Source organism: Bos taurus, chromosome 13, assembly GCF_002263795.3.
Source record: "Bos taurus isolate L1 Dominette 01449 registration number 42190680 breed Hereford chromosome 13, ARS-UCD2.0, whole genome shotgun sequence".
NCBI lineage: Eukaryota > Metazoa > Chordata > Mammalia > Artiodactyla > Bovidae > Bos > Bos taurus.
Window position 1 is genome coordinate 67,361,552 of NC_037340.1, and position 20,945 is coordinate 67,382,496.

The 20,945-nt window shown below is 38.9% G+C and overlaps 1 protein-coding gene across 4 annotated transcripts in view; it reads left to right on the forward strand.

Annotated features, from left to right (window-relative positions):
* Positions 1–20,945, forward strand: part of RALGAPB (Ral GTPase activating protein non-catalytic subunit beta) — a 93,430-nt gene that overhangs the window by 1,386 nt on the left and 71,099 nt on the right. For all 4 annotated transcript variants that reach the window (XM_059893043.1, XM_059893044.1, XM_025001236.2 and 1 more), the window contains exons 2-3: positions 16,357–16,572; positions 19,599–19,801. In XM_059893043.1, coding sequence (XP_059749026.1) covers positions 16,387–16,572; positions 19,599–19,801 — 389 coding nt within the window. In that variant the 5' untranslated portion in view covers positions 16,357–16,386. The remainder of the gene's footprint in view (positions 1–16,356; positions 16,573–19,598; positions 19,802–20,945) is intronic.

Consider the following 20,945-nt stretch of genomic DNA (forward strand, 5'->3'; position numbering starts at 1 on the left):
CTTCTCCCTGCGCCACCCAAACACACACACTTCTGCTCTTTCTTACACACGTGCACGGAGCCTTTTCTTCCTATCTTTGGCTGCATAACTCCCAGAGTTTTTAACCTTCAGGATCCCTCTCTGTGACTCTTCCCTCCCAGCCCCTCACTCCCAACAACCTTGGGTCTTTCCTATCTGCTCCTTAGCATGATCCTAATGAAATTTACCAATGATCTTTCTGTGCCATATTTCTCTTTCTTCTGCTAAGATTGTGAGCGACTTGAACCATCTTTTCTCATCTCTGTACTCCGCCCAGTGCTTTGACATACAGACTCAACAAAGGTTTTACTGAATGGAATGTTTGAGTCCCTTTTATGCCACATATTGCATGCGGCAAACAGATCCTTCTCTATTTCCATTTTTGCAAAAGGTGTTTGGTAGTTCTTAGTCTACAGAGTTTTGCTCTTTTTTGCTTGAAAATACTCTAGTTAGGTTAATTAGTGTCCCCAAGTTGAATAAACACGTTGCATTCTTAGCACTTGAATTGCACTAAGTTGCACACTTAGCACTTAGTGACACACTCAAAAGGACTATGTGCAGTCAACATTGGTTGATTTTTAATATCTAGTTTTATCACAAGCAGATACAATCAGTTCTGTAGTGGAAACCTTTTTATTGCTCTTAGACGTTTGTCTGTGTTCCCTGCTGAACACTGTGCTGTCCAAACACTACGTTTAGTTATCATCCACTCAGTGTAATTGGGCTTCCTTGGTGGCTCAGAGGGTAAAGAGTCTGCCTGCAATGCAGGAGACCCGGGTTCGATCCCTGGGTCGAGAAGATCCTCTGGAGAAGGGAATGGCTACCCACTCCAATATTCTTGCCTGGAAAAATCCCATGAATAGAGGAGTCTGGCAGGCTACATCCCATGGGTTCACAGAGTTGGGCACCACTGAGCAACTTAATACTTTAAAATGTTACTACCTTGTTGGCACTTGGTAAATACTAATAGATGGAAGTGCCGTTGGTAGTTCATCCTATTACTGGGAGGGAGAATTTAAGAAATACTTAACAAAGATTAAAACCTTGATGTCAGAAGAATTGATAAAGTTAGTATGTATTTATTACAGAATGCCTGAACTGCTATTGTCCAACATATTTACAAATTATAAAGGAAGGCAGTCTGGTAATTCAGATTATATTTGTACTTGGCTAGTCTTAAAACCATGTAAGGTTTATACAAGTGAGTATGTGTGTGAAGGTCATTATGAAGTTTTTTGACAGTAAAGATTTTTTTATTGCAGTTAAATATGGTGAAGTATATGGACTGAATAAAAAGCACATTTCATGGAATGGCACTCTTTACATTATACAGATTATTATAGAAAGATTTTCTTGGTTCAGTTTTGTATTGTTTGCTCAAATTTTAGGCTAAGGCTAATGTAGAAACTGATGGAATAATTTATGTTACATTCAGACACTCAAGAAACTTGCCCTGTTTTTCTGATCAGATATGGCAGAGTATCCCATTCTGGCCTTAGCACATGGAAGAAGCTCAATCTTTAAGCTTCAGGTTTAAGTCTCTAGTTGATCCCCAAGAAAAGGTGAAAAACTACACAGACTCAGTTAAAGACCAAAGGTGACTAATCATGAGAGCCTGAGGACTAGAAATGATTCTTTTAAATATGAGGTACCCATCGGTGTTAGCAGATGTGTTGCCTGACATCTGTAAAGACCTTTCAGATAGGTCTGTTTCAGATAGAATACATTATTTTCTTTGGTGCAAGCTGATTAAGAGTTTTAGAATTAAGGTACATGGAGTTTAAGTCTAAGTTTTTATAGATGAAGAAAATAGGTAACTTGCTCAGGACTACATGGTTGGCTGTAGCACATCCAAGACTAGAATGCAGGTCTTCTTGCTCTGGATACAGTATCCCCTTCCACCCTCACACCTCTCATATGAGAGGATGTCATGTTTCTTTGTGTGTGTGTGTGTGTGTGTGTGTGTGTTGGGATGGGGGAAGTGGACAGAGTAGTGTGCTATGTTTGAGATACTAAATTAGATGAATAGTGAGTGCTTTTCATCGTATGACATGTACTTTGCTGTATAAACTGGGGATGTTACGATAAATAAGACACAGCTCCTTTCCTTCAGGAATCTATAGCCTAATAAGGGTTGTAATAAAAGTGTAGTATCTAAGGCAGCTTTGCCAAATAGAAATTTCTGGAACTGTTCTATATCTGCACTGTCCAATATGGTAGCCATTAGCCACATGTAATATGTGAAATGTAACTAGTGTAACTGAACTGAATTTGTAATTTAATTCAAATTTAAGTAACATGTAGTTATGGTTACTGTATTAGAGCAAGTGTGAGGCATAAAAGATGAGCATGAGCACTGTGGTGGTGGTGGGGACAGACAGAGTATTCTTTTGTGGGGGGTAGGCTAGCAAAAACTACCTGTTTTCACTTTTCGGAAGGAATGCAGGCAGAACTTGTCTCTCTTTCTTGTAATTCAGGCATTTTATAGGATCCCTAACAGTTAGAATCTGGTGCACAGGTGAATGCATTCCTTTTTGGCCAAGGTTGATTGATATTTGCCATGGGGGTCAATAGGACTACAACAGAAATATGAAATATGTTCTTTTTGTCTTTGTTAGTTATAAAAGTTCTATGCGTGACCTTGAACACATGTATGTGCCTTAAGATCCAGCATTTATTTACTCAGTTCATTTATCCAGTGTTTCGGCACCCTATACCCTATTTTTCCTTAGAGAAACAAAGCATGCCTGATAGTGTTTATCTTGGATTTGTACTACTCAGAGTATGTTGACTTACATTGCTTTGTTTGATCCTTCTCCCGAGTCACTGTAGCTAGGTACTGCAGGTATTCTCCCTGTTTTACAGGTGAGGAAACTATGACAAAGAAATGCCAAGTGACTTGTCCAAGGTCATATGGTGAGGTGCGGAGTCTGAACAAAAGAAGGAGAATTGGACTTCGCGGCAAGAGGTGGAACTTGTTATCCCAGCTCACCTGTTGCTTCATGTGACCGTGAGCAAGTCGTAGTGGCTAGTGACATCTGTCTTCCTTAGCTTCCTATGCTTGTTATGGAACTAAAGTGAAGTAACGTGAGAACTTTTTGAAAATGGTCAATTGTATCCAGCTGCATTGTTATCCAGCAGGATCTGTAGCAGTTTTTTTGTTGTAGGATGTTCCCTTCATAAATCATCACCTCAGTTGTCACGTTGAATGCTACTGTATCATGGATTTATTCATCGTGGGTTTCTCTTCTTCACTATGAAACTTTTTCTTGGGCAGCAGTTGTGTCGTATTCATATTTGCCTCCCTACATGTTAGGACAATATCTGACACATAGCAGGTGTTTAAAAAATGTTTGTTCAATGAAATAACTGATGTATGAATTTATTTTACAAAGTTATGAAAAATTGTTTTCTGTAATTAGATTTGAAGCTCCTTAGGAACAAGAATGATGTTTATTCATTATGATATTCCCCGTGCTTGGTGTATAGAAGGCATGTAATAAATATTGGCTGAGTCAATTGATGTAATTAATGCCAGACTGTGGTCTTAGTGTGTCTACCACTGTATTGATCATTTTGGTAATTTGTCAATTAGACCAGACCTTCATGTTACTCTGTGGTAGTACTTAGAAGCCATAAGCTGTTACCTAGCACACAATGACCTGACATTAGAAACATCCAGAGAGTACCTAGAAAGTGGAAGTGTGGGAAGTTGGGAAGGATATTAAGTGATCTTCAGGGGGCACTGTCATTTTTGCCTTGCTCCTATCTGGTAAAAAATCCACCTGCAATGCAGGAGACCCTGGTTCCATTCCTGGGGTGGGAAGATCCACTGGAGAAGGGATAGGCTGCCCACTCCAGTGTTCTTGGGCTTCCCTTGTTCTTCAGCTGGTAAAGAATCTGCCTGCAATGCGGGAGACTTGGGTTTGATTCCTGGGTTGGAAAGATCCCCTCGAGAAGGAAACAGCTACCCACTCCAGTATTCTGGCCTGGAGAATTCCGTGGACTGTATAGTCCATGGGGTCGCAAAGAGTCGGACACGACTGAGTGACTTTCACCTTCAATTCAATATCACATTTACTTCTAGAGTGTTGACAGTGGAGACTTCGCTGTTAGCAGCTCAAATTGATAGCCAACAGCCCTGATAGTTGGGAAGGAGACTCATAAGATCCTTAACACAGCAGTCAAAGCTCTCAACCATCTGACTTCAGTTATGTCTTCTTATTTCACCACAGCGCCCAACCCTCCCGGCCATGTTCCCATCCTTCCTGCCCTTCCCTTCCTCAGTGTATCAGACACACTGGAGTCTGCTTTTCTGCTGTCCCCTCAGCCTGTGTTGGACACTTCCATCAAATTTCCTTAATAGGAATTCAGTTTCTGTTGTGTTATTCCTGTGATAAAGTTAAACTTTTTCTCATCTCTGCCCCCAGTTTTTACTACATTAATTTCAGATCTCCAGTCCTAGTATTCATAGTCTTTCATAATTATTAATTATCATTATCATTATAATAATGATATTCCATAAGTTCAAGATAAGTCACTCCTTATCTTGAAACCCTACTGTCTTCTGTATGTAGTTTGCTTTTCTGCCACTCTAGGTTTTTAGTTTATGATGCTGTTTTTTGCTACTTGAAGCAAGTGTCCTTCCTCTTATATACTAGCTGCCCCTTGTATTCTCTTATCCACTCCATTTTCTTATCTCTGTTAAAATTTATAATTTTGCTTTGGTACCCAATTCATATGCCCTATATACTATAGTCTTCCCTGATTGTGTGCTTTTGTTTTCCAGCTCAGCCTTTCTTTCATCCAAAAGTCTTTTGTCCTCTAAACTTAGATAATATCTTGCCTATAGCTTTTCTTTTTTTAAAAAAAGGTGTTCAGAACTTGAATTTTTTAACTTATGTTCGTTATTTATGTATTTTTTAACCTCAATTAGACTATAAACTTGCTGAAATAGTAACCAAGTCCTAGTAATCTGTTTCCTTCCTGATCTACTGCATTGTACATAATAGATGGTTCAGTTCAGTTCAGTCACTCAGTCGTGTCCGACTCTTTGCGACCCCATGAATCGCAGCTCGTCAGGCCTCCCTGTCCATCACCAACTCCCAGAGTTCACTCAGACTCATGTCCATTGAGTCGGTGATGCCATCCAGCCATCTCATTCTCTGTCCTCCCCTTCTCCTCCTGCCCCCAATCCCTCCCAGCATCAGAGTCTTTTCCAATGAGTCAACTCTTCGCATGAGGTGGCCAAAGTATTGGAGTTTCAGCTTTAGCATCAGTCCTTCCAAAGAACACCCAGGACTGATCTCCTTTAGAATGGACTGGAATAGATGGTTAATAACTGTCTATTGAATAAATCAACTTGATGCCAGTGTCTGAATATTTGTGTGTACGGTGAAGTCTACCCATATATACTTAGCAATTCTTTGACATGTTGTTGTTCAATCACCAAGTCATATCTGACTCTGCCGCCCCATGGACTGCAGCACACCAGGCCTCCCTGTCCCTCACCATCTTACTGAGTTTGCCCAAGTTCATGTCCATTGAATCGGTGATGCCATCCAACCATCTCATCCTCTGTCGCCCTCTTCTGCCTTCAATCTTTCCCAGCATCAGGGTCTTTTCCAGTGAGTCAGTTCTTTGCATCAGGTGGCCAAAAGAGTGGAGCTTCAGCTTCAGCATCAATCCTTCCAATAAGTATTCAGAATTGATTTCCTTTAGGATTGACTGGTTTGATTGCCTTGCTATCCAAGGGACTTTCAAGAGTCTTCTCCAGCACCACTGTTCGAAAGCATCAATTCTTCGGTGCTCTGCCTTTATGACATGAAGAGCTATTAATTAGGGGCTTCCTAGGTTTGGCACTAGTGGTAAAGAACCCACCTGCCAATGCAGGAGATGCAAGAGACCATGGGTTTGATCCCTGGGTGAGGAAGATCCCCTGGAGGAGGGCATGGCAACCCACTCCAGTTTTCTTGCCTGGGAGATCCCATGGACAGAGGAGCCTGGTGGACTGCAGTCCATAGGGTCACAAAGAGTTAGACATGACTGAAGTGACTTAGCACACATTCATGCTATTAATAAGAACTTATATCGAACTGTACAGCAGTTCTACTATGCAGCTAAAACTACTCATATTTTTTCTGTGATCCTTCTAATTTTCAGTCATGAATGTTTTTCTAGTGTAATCATGATATATACATCCCCCCATACATGTTCCAAACATCTTACATGTCTTGATTCTCTAATCACAACTCTAAAGGGGGCCGTTATCCTGCTGTTATTTGCATTTTACAGATGAAGGTGCTCAGATGCAGAGGTAGAGTAACTCTTGTAAGATCTCTTAGCTTGCAGGTGGTGGAGCTGGGTTTGAATATAAGAAGCTTAGTTCCAGAGTCCTGGCTTTTAACCAGTCTCCTATTTGTTTTTATGCTTCTTATCTCTATGTTTAATGGCTACATTATAGTATATAGAGTTAATCTGCCCTAATTATGAAGGTATTCCATTGTTGATGGACAGTTAAATTATGCTCACTTCCCCGTCTTAGGTGCAATACAACAGTGACTGTCTAGTGCATTTCTCTTTTGAATTGGTTCATGAGGATAAATTAAGCAATATTAATATCACTGTATCAAAGCACCTGATATTACTATGTCTCCTACTATGTATTGGCAAAACATTCATGCTGTTCTTGGGTGAATGGTTAGAAAATTGGCATCAGCCTGAGGTGCCTTACAAATGTGTGTCCATTTAGTGACAGGATAGAACTAGAAACGGTTCCATGGTGAGTGGATTAGGCAGTCAAGGCCCAACAGGATTTTTGACTCGTGAGAGGTTGATGCTGATGTGAACATCCCTGTCCAGGAGGCCCTAGACTATGGAGCACTTCTGGTTCCTAAAACCGTTGATGTTCTCTGAGATCTCTGGGTTTGGTATTTGGACAGCCTGAGCTGTCCAGCAAGAGGGGGTTCTTCTTTGTGCGTTTGAGAGTAGGCTGACCACTGACAAAACTGAGCCCAGCAGGACTTACCCTGCCAAATCTGCCACGTTACACTCGACCCTCAGCTTTTTTCCTCCCCTAAGGGCAGCAAACATGAAACAAAATGATGTTATAGGACCTCCACAGATAGATTATAACCCCAGACCCTGGGGCAGAGATGGGTTAGGGTAACTTCCAGGGCGGCAATGGCTCATTCATAACGTACGCCTCCCTACGTTCCTTCCACAAGAATCATGCTAATTTGGTTATCAAAACTAGCATATGCTTTTATCTTTGATCAGTCATAAATTGACCCACAAGTTTTTTTTAGCTTGCATCCTGTTTTGTTTTGTTTTTTAAACTTGAGTCAGCTGAAAACATTTGAAGAGTAGACTTTACAGAGAAGTTCAAATTTTCTCTGTGTCTCTTGAAAAATTGGGTCTGTATTCTTTAAGGGTAATAGTTGGTTAAGGCTGAGTAGTGACTGTGCCATTAAAGAGAGCTTTAATTCTCTAGTTTGCCACAATGCCCACCCTACCTGCTTCACAATTTACTGTGTTTAGTTTCCTAGACTGGAGGTTTTTGTCCTTCCCAGATCTAATATTTGGTAATGACTGCTTCACTGTGTTGAAATTAACACATAATATATAACCTAACAACACAGAAATTTAAAAAAATATGTGAAACTAACAATAACAAATTAAAACCATGAATTACTATCCTTCCGATAAAATTAGTATTTTGGTAAGAATGTTCAGGTCCAGCTATACTAGACATATAAAGTGGTCAGATGCTTGTGTCTGCTTATAAATTGAGAAGTAAGACAGTAATATGCACTTCATATTTGACATTTTGAAATAAGGGCTAAGTACATACGGAATTCTTGTGATTGTGTTACTGAAAGCAGTGTGTGGTATTAGCAACTCAAATACCACCAATGCTGTGGCCTTTGGTGATGTGATTGTTCTGAAATGGTGAACAGTTCTTGGTACAGTAAGGTTCTAAACATGAAAAACTTGAATTTTTCCTCAGTTTGCAGGGTTAATTACGTTACTGGAAAATCTGATGTATATTAAAACACCACAAAATATTTTGTATATATGAGTAAAAGTTAGATTTTTAGGCTGAAACAATTGAAAACACAATGATTTTCTGGCAGACATTAGAAAGTCAGGTAAAATGTAGCATAATTGTAACATAATTATTCATTGTGCAGGACTGTCTTCTGTATTATAAGATCTGCCCATAAATAACCTGGATCTGTCCGTGAATAACCGGTAGCATGCCCTGATCATAATGTTAACCAGAAGTGCACCTGATGTTTCCTAGGTGTCTTCCGGGGTGGGGGGCAGTCCTTTTTTTAATTGAATATCTTTCCCTTAAACTCTTGAAATGTGTCCCATTGGCCTTACCTCCTAAATCAAAGTGTGGTTTTATCACACATTTTGCTAGTTTAATAGGTACAAAAGGATACTTTTAGTTGCTTTACTTTTTGATATTCTTATTTGTTTCCAATATTTATTTTCTCTTCATTGTTTTATTTAACTTGCCTGTGCAGTTGGCCCTCTGTTGGTGGTCCTGAATCTGCAGCTTCAGCCAACCATGAATTCAAAATATTTAGGAAAAAAATTTTCATAAAGTTCCAGAAAGAAAAACTTGAATTTACCATGTGCAGGCAGCTTTTTATATGGCATTTCTCTTATATTTACAACTATTTACATAGCATTTTCACCGTAGGAGGTATTTATTATAAATAATCTGGAGATTTAAAGTATATGGGAGGATGTGCATAGATTACATGTAATTACTTTATGTAAGAGACCTGGTCATTTGTGATTTTAATATTGTCGGAGGGTCCTCGAACCAGTACCCTGTGAATACCAAGGGACAGTTGTAATTACAATGTATATCTTCGTCTTAATATTTTTGTCTTTTATGCATTTTATTGAAAGTTAGCATCTATATTTTTCTATTGATATTACATGCATTTAAATATTTTAATTCAACCTTTTCATTGTATCTTTTCTATTCCTGTCTACCTTACATGTTTCTTGAAATGTGATAAGCATTTTTAAGCATTTATTTCATTTTCTTCCATGTAATCATTTAAACATTAATAGATTTGAAAAATTAAAAATCTCTTATATTTAAAAACTTTAAATAAAATTTTAAGAAAAATTTAAGAGCTATTAGTCCTGTTTTGACTGGTCTTCCAGAGTGTTTTTTCAAGAAAGATACTCCTGTCTATACTTCAGAATTGAGAAGGATGGTAGCTGTTTCTTTTTTTTTTTTTTTTTAATTTTATTTTTTTTTATTTTTAAACTTTACAAAATTGTATTAGTTTTGCCAAATATCAAAATGAATCCGCCACAGGTATACATGTGTTCCCCATCCTGAACCCTCCACCCTCCTCCCTCCCCATACCATCCCTCTGGGTTGTCCCAGTGCACTAGCCCCAAGCATCCAGTATCATGCATTGAACCTGGACTGGCAACTCGTTTCATACATGATATTTTACATGTTTCAATGCCATTCTCCCAAATCTTCCCACCCTCTCCCTCTCCCACAGAGTCCATAAGACTGTTCTATACATCAGTGTCTCTTTTGCTGTCTCGTACACAGGGTTATTGTTACCATCTTTCTAAATTCCATATATATGCGTTAGTATACTGTATTGGTGTTTTTCTTTCTGGCTTACTTCACTCTGTATAATAGGCTCCAGTTTCATCCACCTCATTAGAACTGCTTCAAATGTATTCTTTTTAATGACTGAGTAATACTCCATTGTGTATATGTACCACAGCTTTCTTATCCATTCATCTGCTGATGGGCATCTAGGTTGCTTCCATGTCCTGGCTATTATAAACAGTGCTGCGATGAACATTGGGGTGCACATGTCTCTTTCCCTTCTGGTTTCCTCAGTGTGTATGCCCAGCAGTGGGATTGCTGGATCATAAGGCAGTTCTATTTCCAGTTTTTTAAGGAATCTCCACACTGTTCTCCATAGTGGCTGTACTAGTTTGCATTCCCACCAACAGTGTAAGAGGGTTCCCTTTTCTCCACACCTTCTCCAGCATTTGTTACTTGTAGACTTTTGGATCGCAGCCATTCTGACTGGTGTGAAATGGTACCTCATAGTGGTTTTGATTTGCATTTCTCTGATAATGAGTGATGTTGAGCATCTTTTCATGTGTTTGTTAGCCATCTGTATGTCTTCTTTGGAGAAATGTCTATTTAGTTCTTTGGCCCATTTTTTGATTGGGTCATTTATTTTTCTGGAGTTGAGCTGTAGGAGTTGCTTGTATATTTTTGAGATTAGTTGTTTGTCAGTTGCTTCATTTGCTATTATTTTCTCCCATTCTGAAGGCTGTCTTTTCAGCTTGCTAATAGTTTCCTTTGATGTGCAGAAGCTTTTAAGGTTAATTAGGTCCCATTTGTTTATTTTTACTTTTATTTCCATTATTCTGGGAGGTGGATCATAGAGGATCCTGCTGTGATGTATGTCAGAGAGTGTTTTGCCTATGTTCTCCTCTAGGAGTTTTATAGTTTCTGGTCTTACGTTTAGATCTTTAATCCATTTTGAGTTTATTTTTGTGTATGGTGTTAGAAAGTGTTCTAGTTTCATTCTTTTACAAGTGGTTGACCAGATTTCCCAGCACCACTTGTTAAAGAGATTGTCTTTAATCCATTGTATATTCTTGCCTCCTTTGTCAAAGATAAGGTGTCCATATGTGCGTGGATTTATCTCTGGGCTTTCTATTTTGTTCCATTGATCTATATTTCTGTCTTTGTGCCAGTACCATACTGTCTTGATAACCGTGGCTTTGTAGTAGAGCCTGAAGTCAGGTAGGTTGATTCCTCCAGTTCCATTCTTCTTTCTCAAGATCGCTTTGGCTATTCGAGGTTTTTTGTTTTTCCATACAAATTGTGAAATTATTTGTTCTAGCTCTGTGAAGAATACTGTTGGTAGCTTGATAGGGATTGCATTGAATCTATAAATTGCTTTGGGTAGTATACTCATTTTCACTATATTAATTCTTCCAATCCATGAACATGGTAAATTTCTCCATCTATTAGTGTCCTCTTTGATTTCTTTCACCAGTGTTTTATAGTTTTCTATATATAAGTCTTTAGTTTCTTTAGGTAGATATATTCCTAAGTATTTTATTCTTTCCATTGCAATGGTGAATGGAATTGTTTCCTTAATTTCTCTGTTTTCTCATTATTAGTGTATAGGAATGCAAGAGATTTCTGTGTGTTGATTTTATATCCTGCAACTTTACTATAATTGATTGGTTCTAGTAATTTTCTGATGGAGTTTTTAGGGTTTTCTATGTAGTGGATCATGTCATCTGCAAATAGTGAGAGTTTTACTACTTCTTTTCCAATTTGGATTCCTTTTATTTCTTTTTCTGCTCTGATTGCTGTGGCCAAAACCTCCAAAACTATGTTGAATAGTAATGGTGAAAGTGGGCACCCTTGTCTTGTTCCTGACTTTAGAGGAAATGCTTTCAATTTTTCACCATTGAGGATAATGTTCGCTGTGGGTTTGTCATATATAGCTTTTATTATGTTGAGGTATGTTCCTTCTATTCCTGCTTTCTGGAGAGTGTTCATCATAAATGGATGTTGAATTTTGTCAAAGGCTTTCCCTGCATCTATTGAGATAATCATATGGTTTTTATTTTTCAATTTGTTAATGTGGTGTATTACATTGATTGATTTGCAGATATTGAAGAATCCTTGCATCCCTGGGATAAAGCCCACTTGGTCATGGTGTATGATCTTTTTAATATGTTGTTGGATTCTGATTGCTAGAATTTTGTTAAGGATTTTTGCATCTATGTTCATCAGTGATATTGGCCTGTAGTTTTCTTTTTTTGTGGGATCTCTGTCAGGTTTTGGTATTAGGGTGATGGTGGCCTCATAGAATGAGTTTGGAAGTTTACCTTCCTCTGCAATTTTCTGGAAGAGTTTGAGCAGGAGAGGTAGCTGTTTCTTAAAAGCAAATTCCCAGGCCCTAACCCAGACCTACAGAATCAAGCTTTTTAGGGATGGAGTTTTGGAATCTGCATTTTAAACTAGAGGGGCTATTCTTATGTGTACAGTGGAGTTTGAGAGCTAGCTTGTCTTTTTTTTCCCTAAAAACACTTTTTCCCCTCCAATAATGTATTGCCTGGAATGGACACTAAATATTACTTAAATATTCCTTAAATATTTGAAAACCTTCCAACTACTTTTTTTTTTTTTAACTAATAAATACCTTAAAGCGAATGGACATTTTCAGTTTTTTGTTTGGACTTCCTTCAGTGGCATAAAGGGAACAGCTTCTAACATCTTCCTTTTTCCCATTGGTAAACCTTGGCATTCTAAAACATTCAATATGCATTGTGTGCCAAGGACTTCTCAAAGATTCAGGAAGTGAGGTTCCCCCTCAAAAAAGGTTGACACACTTGTGGTAAAAGATATCTTTACAAAGCTAATGAATAACCTAACCTGACACTTAAAATGGATAGCCTGTAACAGGGACTCAGAGATGGGGTAGAGGGGTGATTGGCGGATTAAAAAAAAAAAAAAGTTTTCCCAAAGAGGGTACTTGAGCTGTGCCTTGGAGAAGGCAATGGCACCCCACTCCAGTACTCTTGCCTGGAAAATCCCATGGACGGAGGAGCCTGGTAGGCTGCAGTCCATGGAGTCGCTAGGAGTTGGGCACGACTGAGCGACTTCACTTTCACTTTTCACTTTCATGCATTGGAGGAGGAAATGGCAACCCACTCCAGTGTTCTTGCCTGGAGAATCCCAGGGACGGGGGAGCCCGGTGGGCTGCCATCTCTGGGGTCACACAGAGTCGGACACGACTGAAGCGACTTAGCAGCAGCAGCAGAGCTGTGCCTTGAGGGGTAGAGACTTCATAAGGTGCATTGAGGTGGGGAACAGCATGAGTTGTAATAATAGGGTGTGAAAAAACTTGCTGAGTGTGAGCAATCATCAGTAGTTCTTGGGGCCATTGCTTGGAGGATGGGATGGGAAAGTGGCAGTAGAAGATGAAACTGAGAAGGTGGATAAGCAGTTTCAATTAGAATTTCAGCAAGATTTTTTCCTTTATTTGGGTAAAATCATCTTAAATTTTATATAAAAGAGTAAATGCCTGAGAATAGCTAAGAAAAGTTTTGGAAAAAAATAGTCAAGGTAAAGGGAGCTTCCTTTCTAGATACTAAAACATTGTATAAAGCCACTGAATTTAAATCATTATAACATGAGCATAGGGATAGACAAATAGTTGAACAGAACAGGTTTGTAAATTTCTACATAAATGAGAATTTAATATATGACAAATTGGTATTTCAGGTCAGTAGGAAAGGGTGTGATTTAAAAAAAAAATATTTATTTGACTACATCAGGTCTTAGTTGTATCATTCAGGGTCTTTTGTTGCGATACATGGACTCTCTAGTTGTGGTGTGTGGGCTCAGTAGCTGCAACATGCGAGCTCTTGAGTTGTATTCTCAGACTGCAGAGAATACGAGCTCAGTAGTTGTAGGGTAGGGGTTTAGTTGTTCCACTCCATGTGAGATCTTAGTTCCCTGACCAGGGATCAAACCCATGTCCCTGCATTTCAAGGCAGATTCTTAACCACTGGACCATCCCAAGGATGTGTTTTTAATAGATGATGTTGACACAACTGACTATACATCTTAAAGGAAATAAAATTAGGTCTTTCCTGTAACACTTATAGAAGTAAATTCCAGATGGCAAAAACTTAAATATGAGGACTAAATTATCTTTCTTGGAAATCTAGTAGACTACATATACATTTTAGGGCTGTTTTTAAACTTGGACCTAGACCCACAATAAATATTTTATGTATTTTATATTGTGACCCAGAACATATGCATATATAAAAAATGAAACAAAATTTCACAGAACTTTGCTTACCTTTACTGTGTATGGTGCCTTTATTTTATATTCTGTTTCATGTAATTAAAAAGTATTATCTATTACATTTATTTTATGACCCATGTTTTGGAAAGCACTGATATGGAGGATAGGAGGGAGAAATCATCTAAGGCAGACTCAAAACTAGAAGGTGTAAAATAAAAATATATTTGGCTAGAATAGTGAAATTTCATTTCATACCTCCAATCTGGCAAATAAATAAATACATAAGTAAATCTGATTCTTGGCAAAAGATTGGGAGTGAGAAGATAGAAAAGCTCTCATCCATTCCTAATGTGAATGGGAGTTATTACAGCTTTTGGGGAAGCGATTTGGCAACGTTAACCTGTTAACATTAAAAATACATATACTCCTTGATCCAGTAGTTTCTCTTGTAGAAATTTAAAGGCCACTGATTAAGGATATATAAGCAAGCCTATTTTTTGCATTATTATTTCCTAGTGACAAAAAAATGGGAAAGGAAGTAAATATATTAGTTTTTTTCTCCTGAAAAAAACATTATTAGGAGATTGGTTGAATAAATTATGCCACATCGTGGAATAGTACATAGCCATGAAAAAGAATCTGTTATTAGAAAGAAGTATATTTGTGAGGTACTGGTGAATAAGAAAAAGTATGTAGTTCCTAGCTTTGCGTGTATATAAATTATTTTAATATGATTGAGCAAAATACAAGAGGAAGTGTTAGGTTGTTTAAATGGATTATGTATTCTGGGAAGTGAATTACTTGGATAGGGAATGAAGGCAAACAAATGAAAAGGGTGAAAAATCACACTAAAACAAAAAACCCTGTAGTATAATGTTCCTGTGTGTTTAGGTAAGAGATTATAGTGTGTGTATGTATATTATACTGTGTACTCTATGTATATGTATTTATGTGTATATATGCTTATTTTAAAAGGTGAGAAAAAATGTGTGGGTATAAGTTGTCCTCTGATGGGAATGGCACCCTATCAGAGTTTCCCCTTTTTTCCCTTCCAGTTTTGAGAGAGTTATTTTAGGGCAGCCGGGGGTAGGGGAACACCAGGATACCCTTGTCGGGGGTTCCTTATAAATCCTAAGGAGACTGAGTCAACTTTAATAGGGTCTCACATCCACCCATCCTTCACATTGTAGGTACCTTTTTTGATGCTGATCCGTCCCTTCTGCGTTTGTGTTTTCAGGGACTCTTGTCCAGAGGAGGGCCATATCCTCTTGAAAAACACTGGTACTTGTTGAGCCGGAATGAGGTTTTCTAAGATAAAATTAAACAAAGCTACCCATTTGAAGAAAAACTAGCTTAAATGATGGAACTTTTTAAAGCTTAAATGTACCCTTAAACTCTGCTGATTGGGCCAACAGATTTCAGAGCAAGTAGAAAATGAAGGTTTACAGAAATGATTTGGAAAGGACCAATCATCCTTGATTTGCTTCATGAATATGACATTTGTGATTATAATATTTACATTGTAATCATATAAATAACGTATTCTGTGGCTAGAATTTTTTATTTGTATAGTAGACTTAGATATCGTTTCATAGAGAATATACAGCATTGGGAAAAGCAGTCTATGTCATGGAGAATCTATAGGCTAGAGAGGGGCAGTACGTACTCCGGTTAAGAGCATGGTCCATGGAGTGCAACAGATGGGACTCAAAACCCAGCTCTATCATGTTATAGTTCTGAAGCCCCAGAGACACAGCACACGTCTCTATGCCTCAGTCTTTTCATCTGTGAATAGGGATAACGTGACTTAATTTTCACAGAGTTGTGATACTTTCATGAGCAGTAGGTAATATATGCTCAATAAGTGGCAAGTCTTAATAGATTTTCTGAAGGATACTGAGTTCCAGGTGTTCCATTACCAGAAGAGGGTATGCCACTGCTGTAGAGAATGAAATGTTCTCGAAGAATTTTATGTCTGATTTAAGGGCAGTGGTGGGAAATTGCAGGGATCTGTTTCTAGCATGTAATAGGTACTTGGAAACTGTTAACTGAAAAATCTGGGGCTTGGAGTAAACCCTTTCCTTTGTCTCCCTTTTCTACTTGGAGCATACCCTTCTTCCATCTTTTTCCATTCTGGAACATGGAATGAGGAGGGTTCCCTCATGCTGTGAGTACCCCAGGTCTGATTATTTTATCCCCTTGCACGGCAGCCATCTGCCCCAGCTCTCCTCTGGGCTTCTGAAGGCTCTTTTGGGTAGGTGCTCAGACAGCTGCTTCCCAGAGTCTGCCTTTCCTACCTGATCTCACCAAGAGGCTACTGAGAACATTCTCAAAACATTTAGGTGTTTTTTGTTTTTTTTTTTCCCTCAGTCATCTCGAGGCAGCTGCTTTATTGTGCTATGTAGGGTAAATATGTATTTTACTTATTTTTATTAGCTGCCAGCAGTATAATCTGACGTGGAATTCTCTTTTGTCTTTTCAGGTGCCATTTGGATAGTCCTTTAGCGGCACAATGTACTCTGAGTGGAGGTCGCTGCATTTGGTGATTCAGAATGATCAGGGCCACACCAGTGTGCTGCACAGCTATCCAGAGAGCGTTGGGCGAGAGGTGGCAAATGCAGTGGTTCATCCTCTCGGGCAGGCCTTAGGTACCCCTTCAGTGGCTGGGAGTGAGAGTTTGTTAAAAACTGACAAAGAAGTAAGTGTTTCTTCATTTCATTCTACTATGTGAAAGTATGTTTGTTACTGCATGATTTATTTAACATTTTATAGGCTTCCCTGGTGGCTCAGACAGTGAAGAATGTGCCTGCAATTAAGGAGACCCAGGTTCAATCCCTGGGTGGGGAAGATCCCCTGCAGGAGGGAATGGCAACCCACTCTAGTATTCTTGCCTGTAGAATCCCATGGACAGAGAGAGGAGCCTGGCAGGCTACAGTCCATAGGGTCACAGAGAGTCGGACACAGCTGAGCACTATCACACGCTTTTAAAGTGGATTTCTGCTCAGTGGAGTGTGACTTCTCAGTTTGAACTTATATGGGTTGCAGGTTAGAGCCCAGAGTTTGTGGGAGTTCAAGGAATAGATTGTTCCATTGTGCTATTGGGACTTCCTGCTAGCTGGACCCAATTCTCCTCCACCTGAGCTGTGTGCTGAGCAGACTTGGATGTCAGGACCTCAGGCCCCTTTCCCCAAGTTCTAGGCTCAGTCATCAGATTTCTATTCAGAGGCAGTGTTTGGAAGGTCTTCGTTTTTACCTCTAAAAGGCCTCTAACCAAAGGCCTGTCTTGTGTGGTTTTCAGGCTACCCGTGTGCATTGAGCCTGAGGCTCTCCTGCTGTCTCCATCCTGACTTATAAGTTTGAGAGTACTGCAGAGCAATTCAGTCGGTATGGCTGTGAGCCCAAGTGGTTGGAACAGGGGTCATGTTTGCTGTCCCTAAAAATGAGGAGTTTTTGGAGTGGCTTGGCCTGGAGCTGGTTCTCTGTTCTTGGGTTCAGGGGACTGGGCATTAAAGTTAAGTTGCTTTAAGTTGGACTTAACCTGCCCATCCCTTTTCACTTATGTTCTGATTTCTCCTGAAGGAGAGATTAGACTTAATCCAGGTATAAGACCACTCTAGATAGACTGAAGATTATGGCTCAGGAGGCAGTTTATTTACCCTCTGTAGGCCATGGATTACCGAAGGGGAAGCCTTCATACTGAAGAGCATTTTCTTCTCAGAGTGCGCTAGCAGAGACCTACCCTAAGGACTAGCACTTGCCCTGGTGCGCTCTCTTCTTGGTGTATCTGTAATTCCTTGCTGCCTTCTCCTGGGAAGAGATGGCATGTGATTAGGTGGTGGTGTTCAGTGCAGCTCTTTCTACCCTTGAAAGAATATGAGAGAATAATAGTTCTTAAATCCAGTGTCCTCTCAAATTATGTAAGTGAACTGTTGTATGAAGATAACACCAAAGGTATATCTTCTCCTTGGTCTTTCCTCTGATAATTAAGAACTTGCCAGCCTCTTTTAAAATTCTTTCCCTTGTTCAGCTTAATCCAGCTCTGCACCCCTCCCCACCTCATTTGTCACAGCCTCACTGTGTTGTTATAGTTGCTTTTAATATTAATTGCTGTGGCATTGTTGTTTTCTATTATACTGTTGTTAATATTTTCTACCTGTGACCTTTGTAGTTTTGTTCTGAGCTTAAAAATTTCAGTACATGTATTTATCTTGTTACATTCAGCTTTAGTTTTAAACTGCTGAAATCTTTGTGAATCCTGAATTTCTGTTTTACAAGTTAGTTATTTTTTTAGTTTTGTGATGTCTACACATGGTCAGCATATAATCTGATTTTCTCTAAGTTAAAATCTTGGCAGAGCCTTTGGCATGCCATTGGACAGCTTCTTCCAAAATGATCTTGGTACAGTAATCCACTGCTAGTCTCCCATGTTATTTTGACCAGTTACAAATCCAGCCATTCTACCTTCTTCTGGACTATGTGTTGTCTCCATCTTGTCCACAAGGACCAAATTTGTTAAAGCCCAGAAACCCCTTTGCCAAAGAAGGCTGTTAATGGCATGGTGAGAACAGCTTTAGATTTCTAGAACAGGGATCTGGTTTTCAGCTCCAGCATTTTGAAGCAGATGCTTTGGGCCAAATAGCTTAATTTGCTAAACTTCAGTTTCCTTATGTCTAAAATGAGGATAGTTTACCCTCTCACATGGGTTATTCTGATGGTTAGATAATATTTATGAAAGTTCCTCGGAAACTGATTTTAAATCAGTACCAGGTTTATACCAGCTGCCTTCATAGTAACCCTCTTAATAGAGGAGTGAAGCTTGTCTGGCATGACTTGTTCTTTTTGAGCAGGCTAGTTCCCACTGACCCTTCTTCCCTTTTGTAAGTACTCACTGATCATCTGCTTAGTAATTTGTCCCAGAGTTTTGTCTGGAATTCACTTAAACTTTCCAGTCTATATTATCTGGAATATAGTTTTATCATCTTTTGCAAGTTGGACCATTTCCCCCTTCTCATTGTACCTTATTCATTCATGATTGCTGGCAGTGGTTCAGCAGTCTCTTAGACAATTTCTCTCAGCCCCTATGATTCAGACAGGTCAGGAGGCTGGAAGTCATTTAGTGTAGCTAAGTGCCTTTTTAAGATGTTACCCAGCTTCAGTCCCTTCTGACTTGTGTTTGATCTTGCCCTTCCATTTAAAATATTATTTTCTTTGCCAAATGAAAATAGTCACACAGTAAGAGTTGGACAGTTCATCTTCCTTCCTGTTGTTTGTTAAAGTTGCATAATCCGAAAATGGAATATGATTAAATTTATGTAAATGATTTCCTAAATAACACATACCCAAATGTGTCATTTGGGTATTAAGTGGAGGAAAATATCTAAAATTTTCTATTTCTGTGCATCTAATCTCTGTGGAAAGCCAAGATGACCTGTACTTTTTATTTTACAGAGCAAACAATAATAATGTCTAAGGGGTGAAAGCCAATGTTGGCTTGATAATTAGAAATAAGCACATAATTTATTTTCTTAAATATTTTGCTTAGAGTTGTCTGAGTATGTCTTATACATGGGAGGTGCATTTTCTAAAATTAATCTGAACCTTGTTGAGACGAATATACTTCAATTGAGAGGTTTTTGACAATAAGAAGTTAACATTTTAAATCAGTCTACTGATAAACAGGGAGGGATGTTTAATAATTCTATATCTATATTTTCTTTTGTTTAGGTAAAATGGACCATGGAAGTAATTTGCTATGGACTGACCCTTCCATTGGATGGAGAGACTGTAAAATATTGTGTTGATGTATATACCGATTGGATTATGGCTTTAGTGTTACCGAAAGATTCTATTCCATTGCCAGTTATTAAAGAGCCTAATCTATATGTTCAAAGTATACTAAAACACCTGCAAAATCTTTTTGTACCAAGGTAAGCTATACTAGTCTATCTGGCCATTATCCGGATCATAATAAAATATTCATCATTGTTACTTTTTTAAATTATAGGAACTGATTTCATTGTTAAGTCTTTTGAGCAGTAATTTTCATGTCTTTTTCAGTTAAAGCGTTAATATGAATGAGAGAGATGGGCTTATATAATGTTTTCTAGGACTCTTTAACAATGTGTTTTCATTTTAACAGCTTTTGGCTTTGCTTCTAAGATCTGATAGCTATTAGGTGTGAAAATACTGTGACCCCTTTCCCTTACAGTCAAAAAACTCTGCTTTTGCCTAACATAATTCTTGTCTAAACTTAAGCTAAAGAATAACTAAGCCCTATACCTTAAAATGAATCTTATGAGAGAATGAAGATATAGAAGTAAGCAGATTTGAAATTATGGGCAAATTTGTAGAAGACCAAAAGAATACTTTTGACAGTTTGTTACTGAGTTTTTCTCCTACCTTCTGTGACAGAGACCTTAAATATTGTAATGTACAGTTGCCTTTAGTTCAGTTCAGTTCAGTTCAGTCGCTCAGTCGTGTCTGACTCTTTGCAACCCCATGAATCGCAGCACTCCAGGCCTCCCTGTCCATCACCAACTCCCAGAGTTCACTCAGACTCATGTCCATCAAGTTGGTGATGCCATCCAGCCATCTCATCCTCTATGGTCCCCTTCTCTTCCTGCCCCCAATCCCTCCCAGCATCAGGGTATTTTCCAGTGAGTCAGCTCTTTGCGTGAGGTGGCCAAAGTATTGGAGTTTCAGCTTTAGCATCAGTCCTTCCAATGAACACCCAGGACTGATCTCCTTTAGGATAGACTGGTTGGATCTCCTTGCGGTCCAAGGAACTCTCAAGAGTCTTCTCCAACACCACAGTTCAAAAGCATCAATTCTTCGGCACTTAGCTTTCTTCACAGTCCAACTCTCATGACCACTGGAAAAACCATAGCCTTGACTAGATGGACCTTTGTTGGCAAAGTAATATCTCTGCTTTTTAGTATGCTATCTAGGTTGGTCATAACTTTCCTTCCAAGGACTAAGCGTCTTTTAATTTCATGGCTGCAGTCACCATCTGCAGTGATTTTGGAGCCCAAAAAATAAAGTCTGACACTGTTTCCACTGTTTCCCCATCTA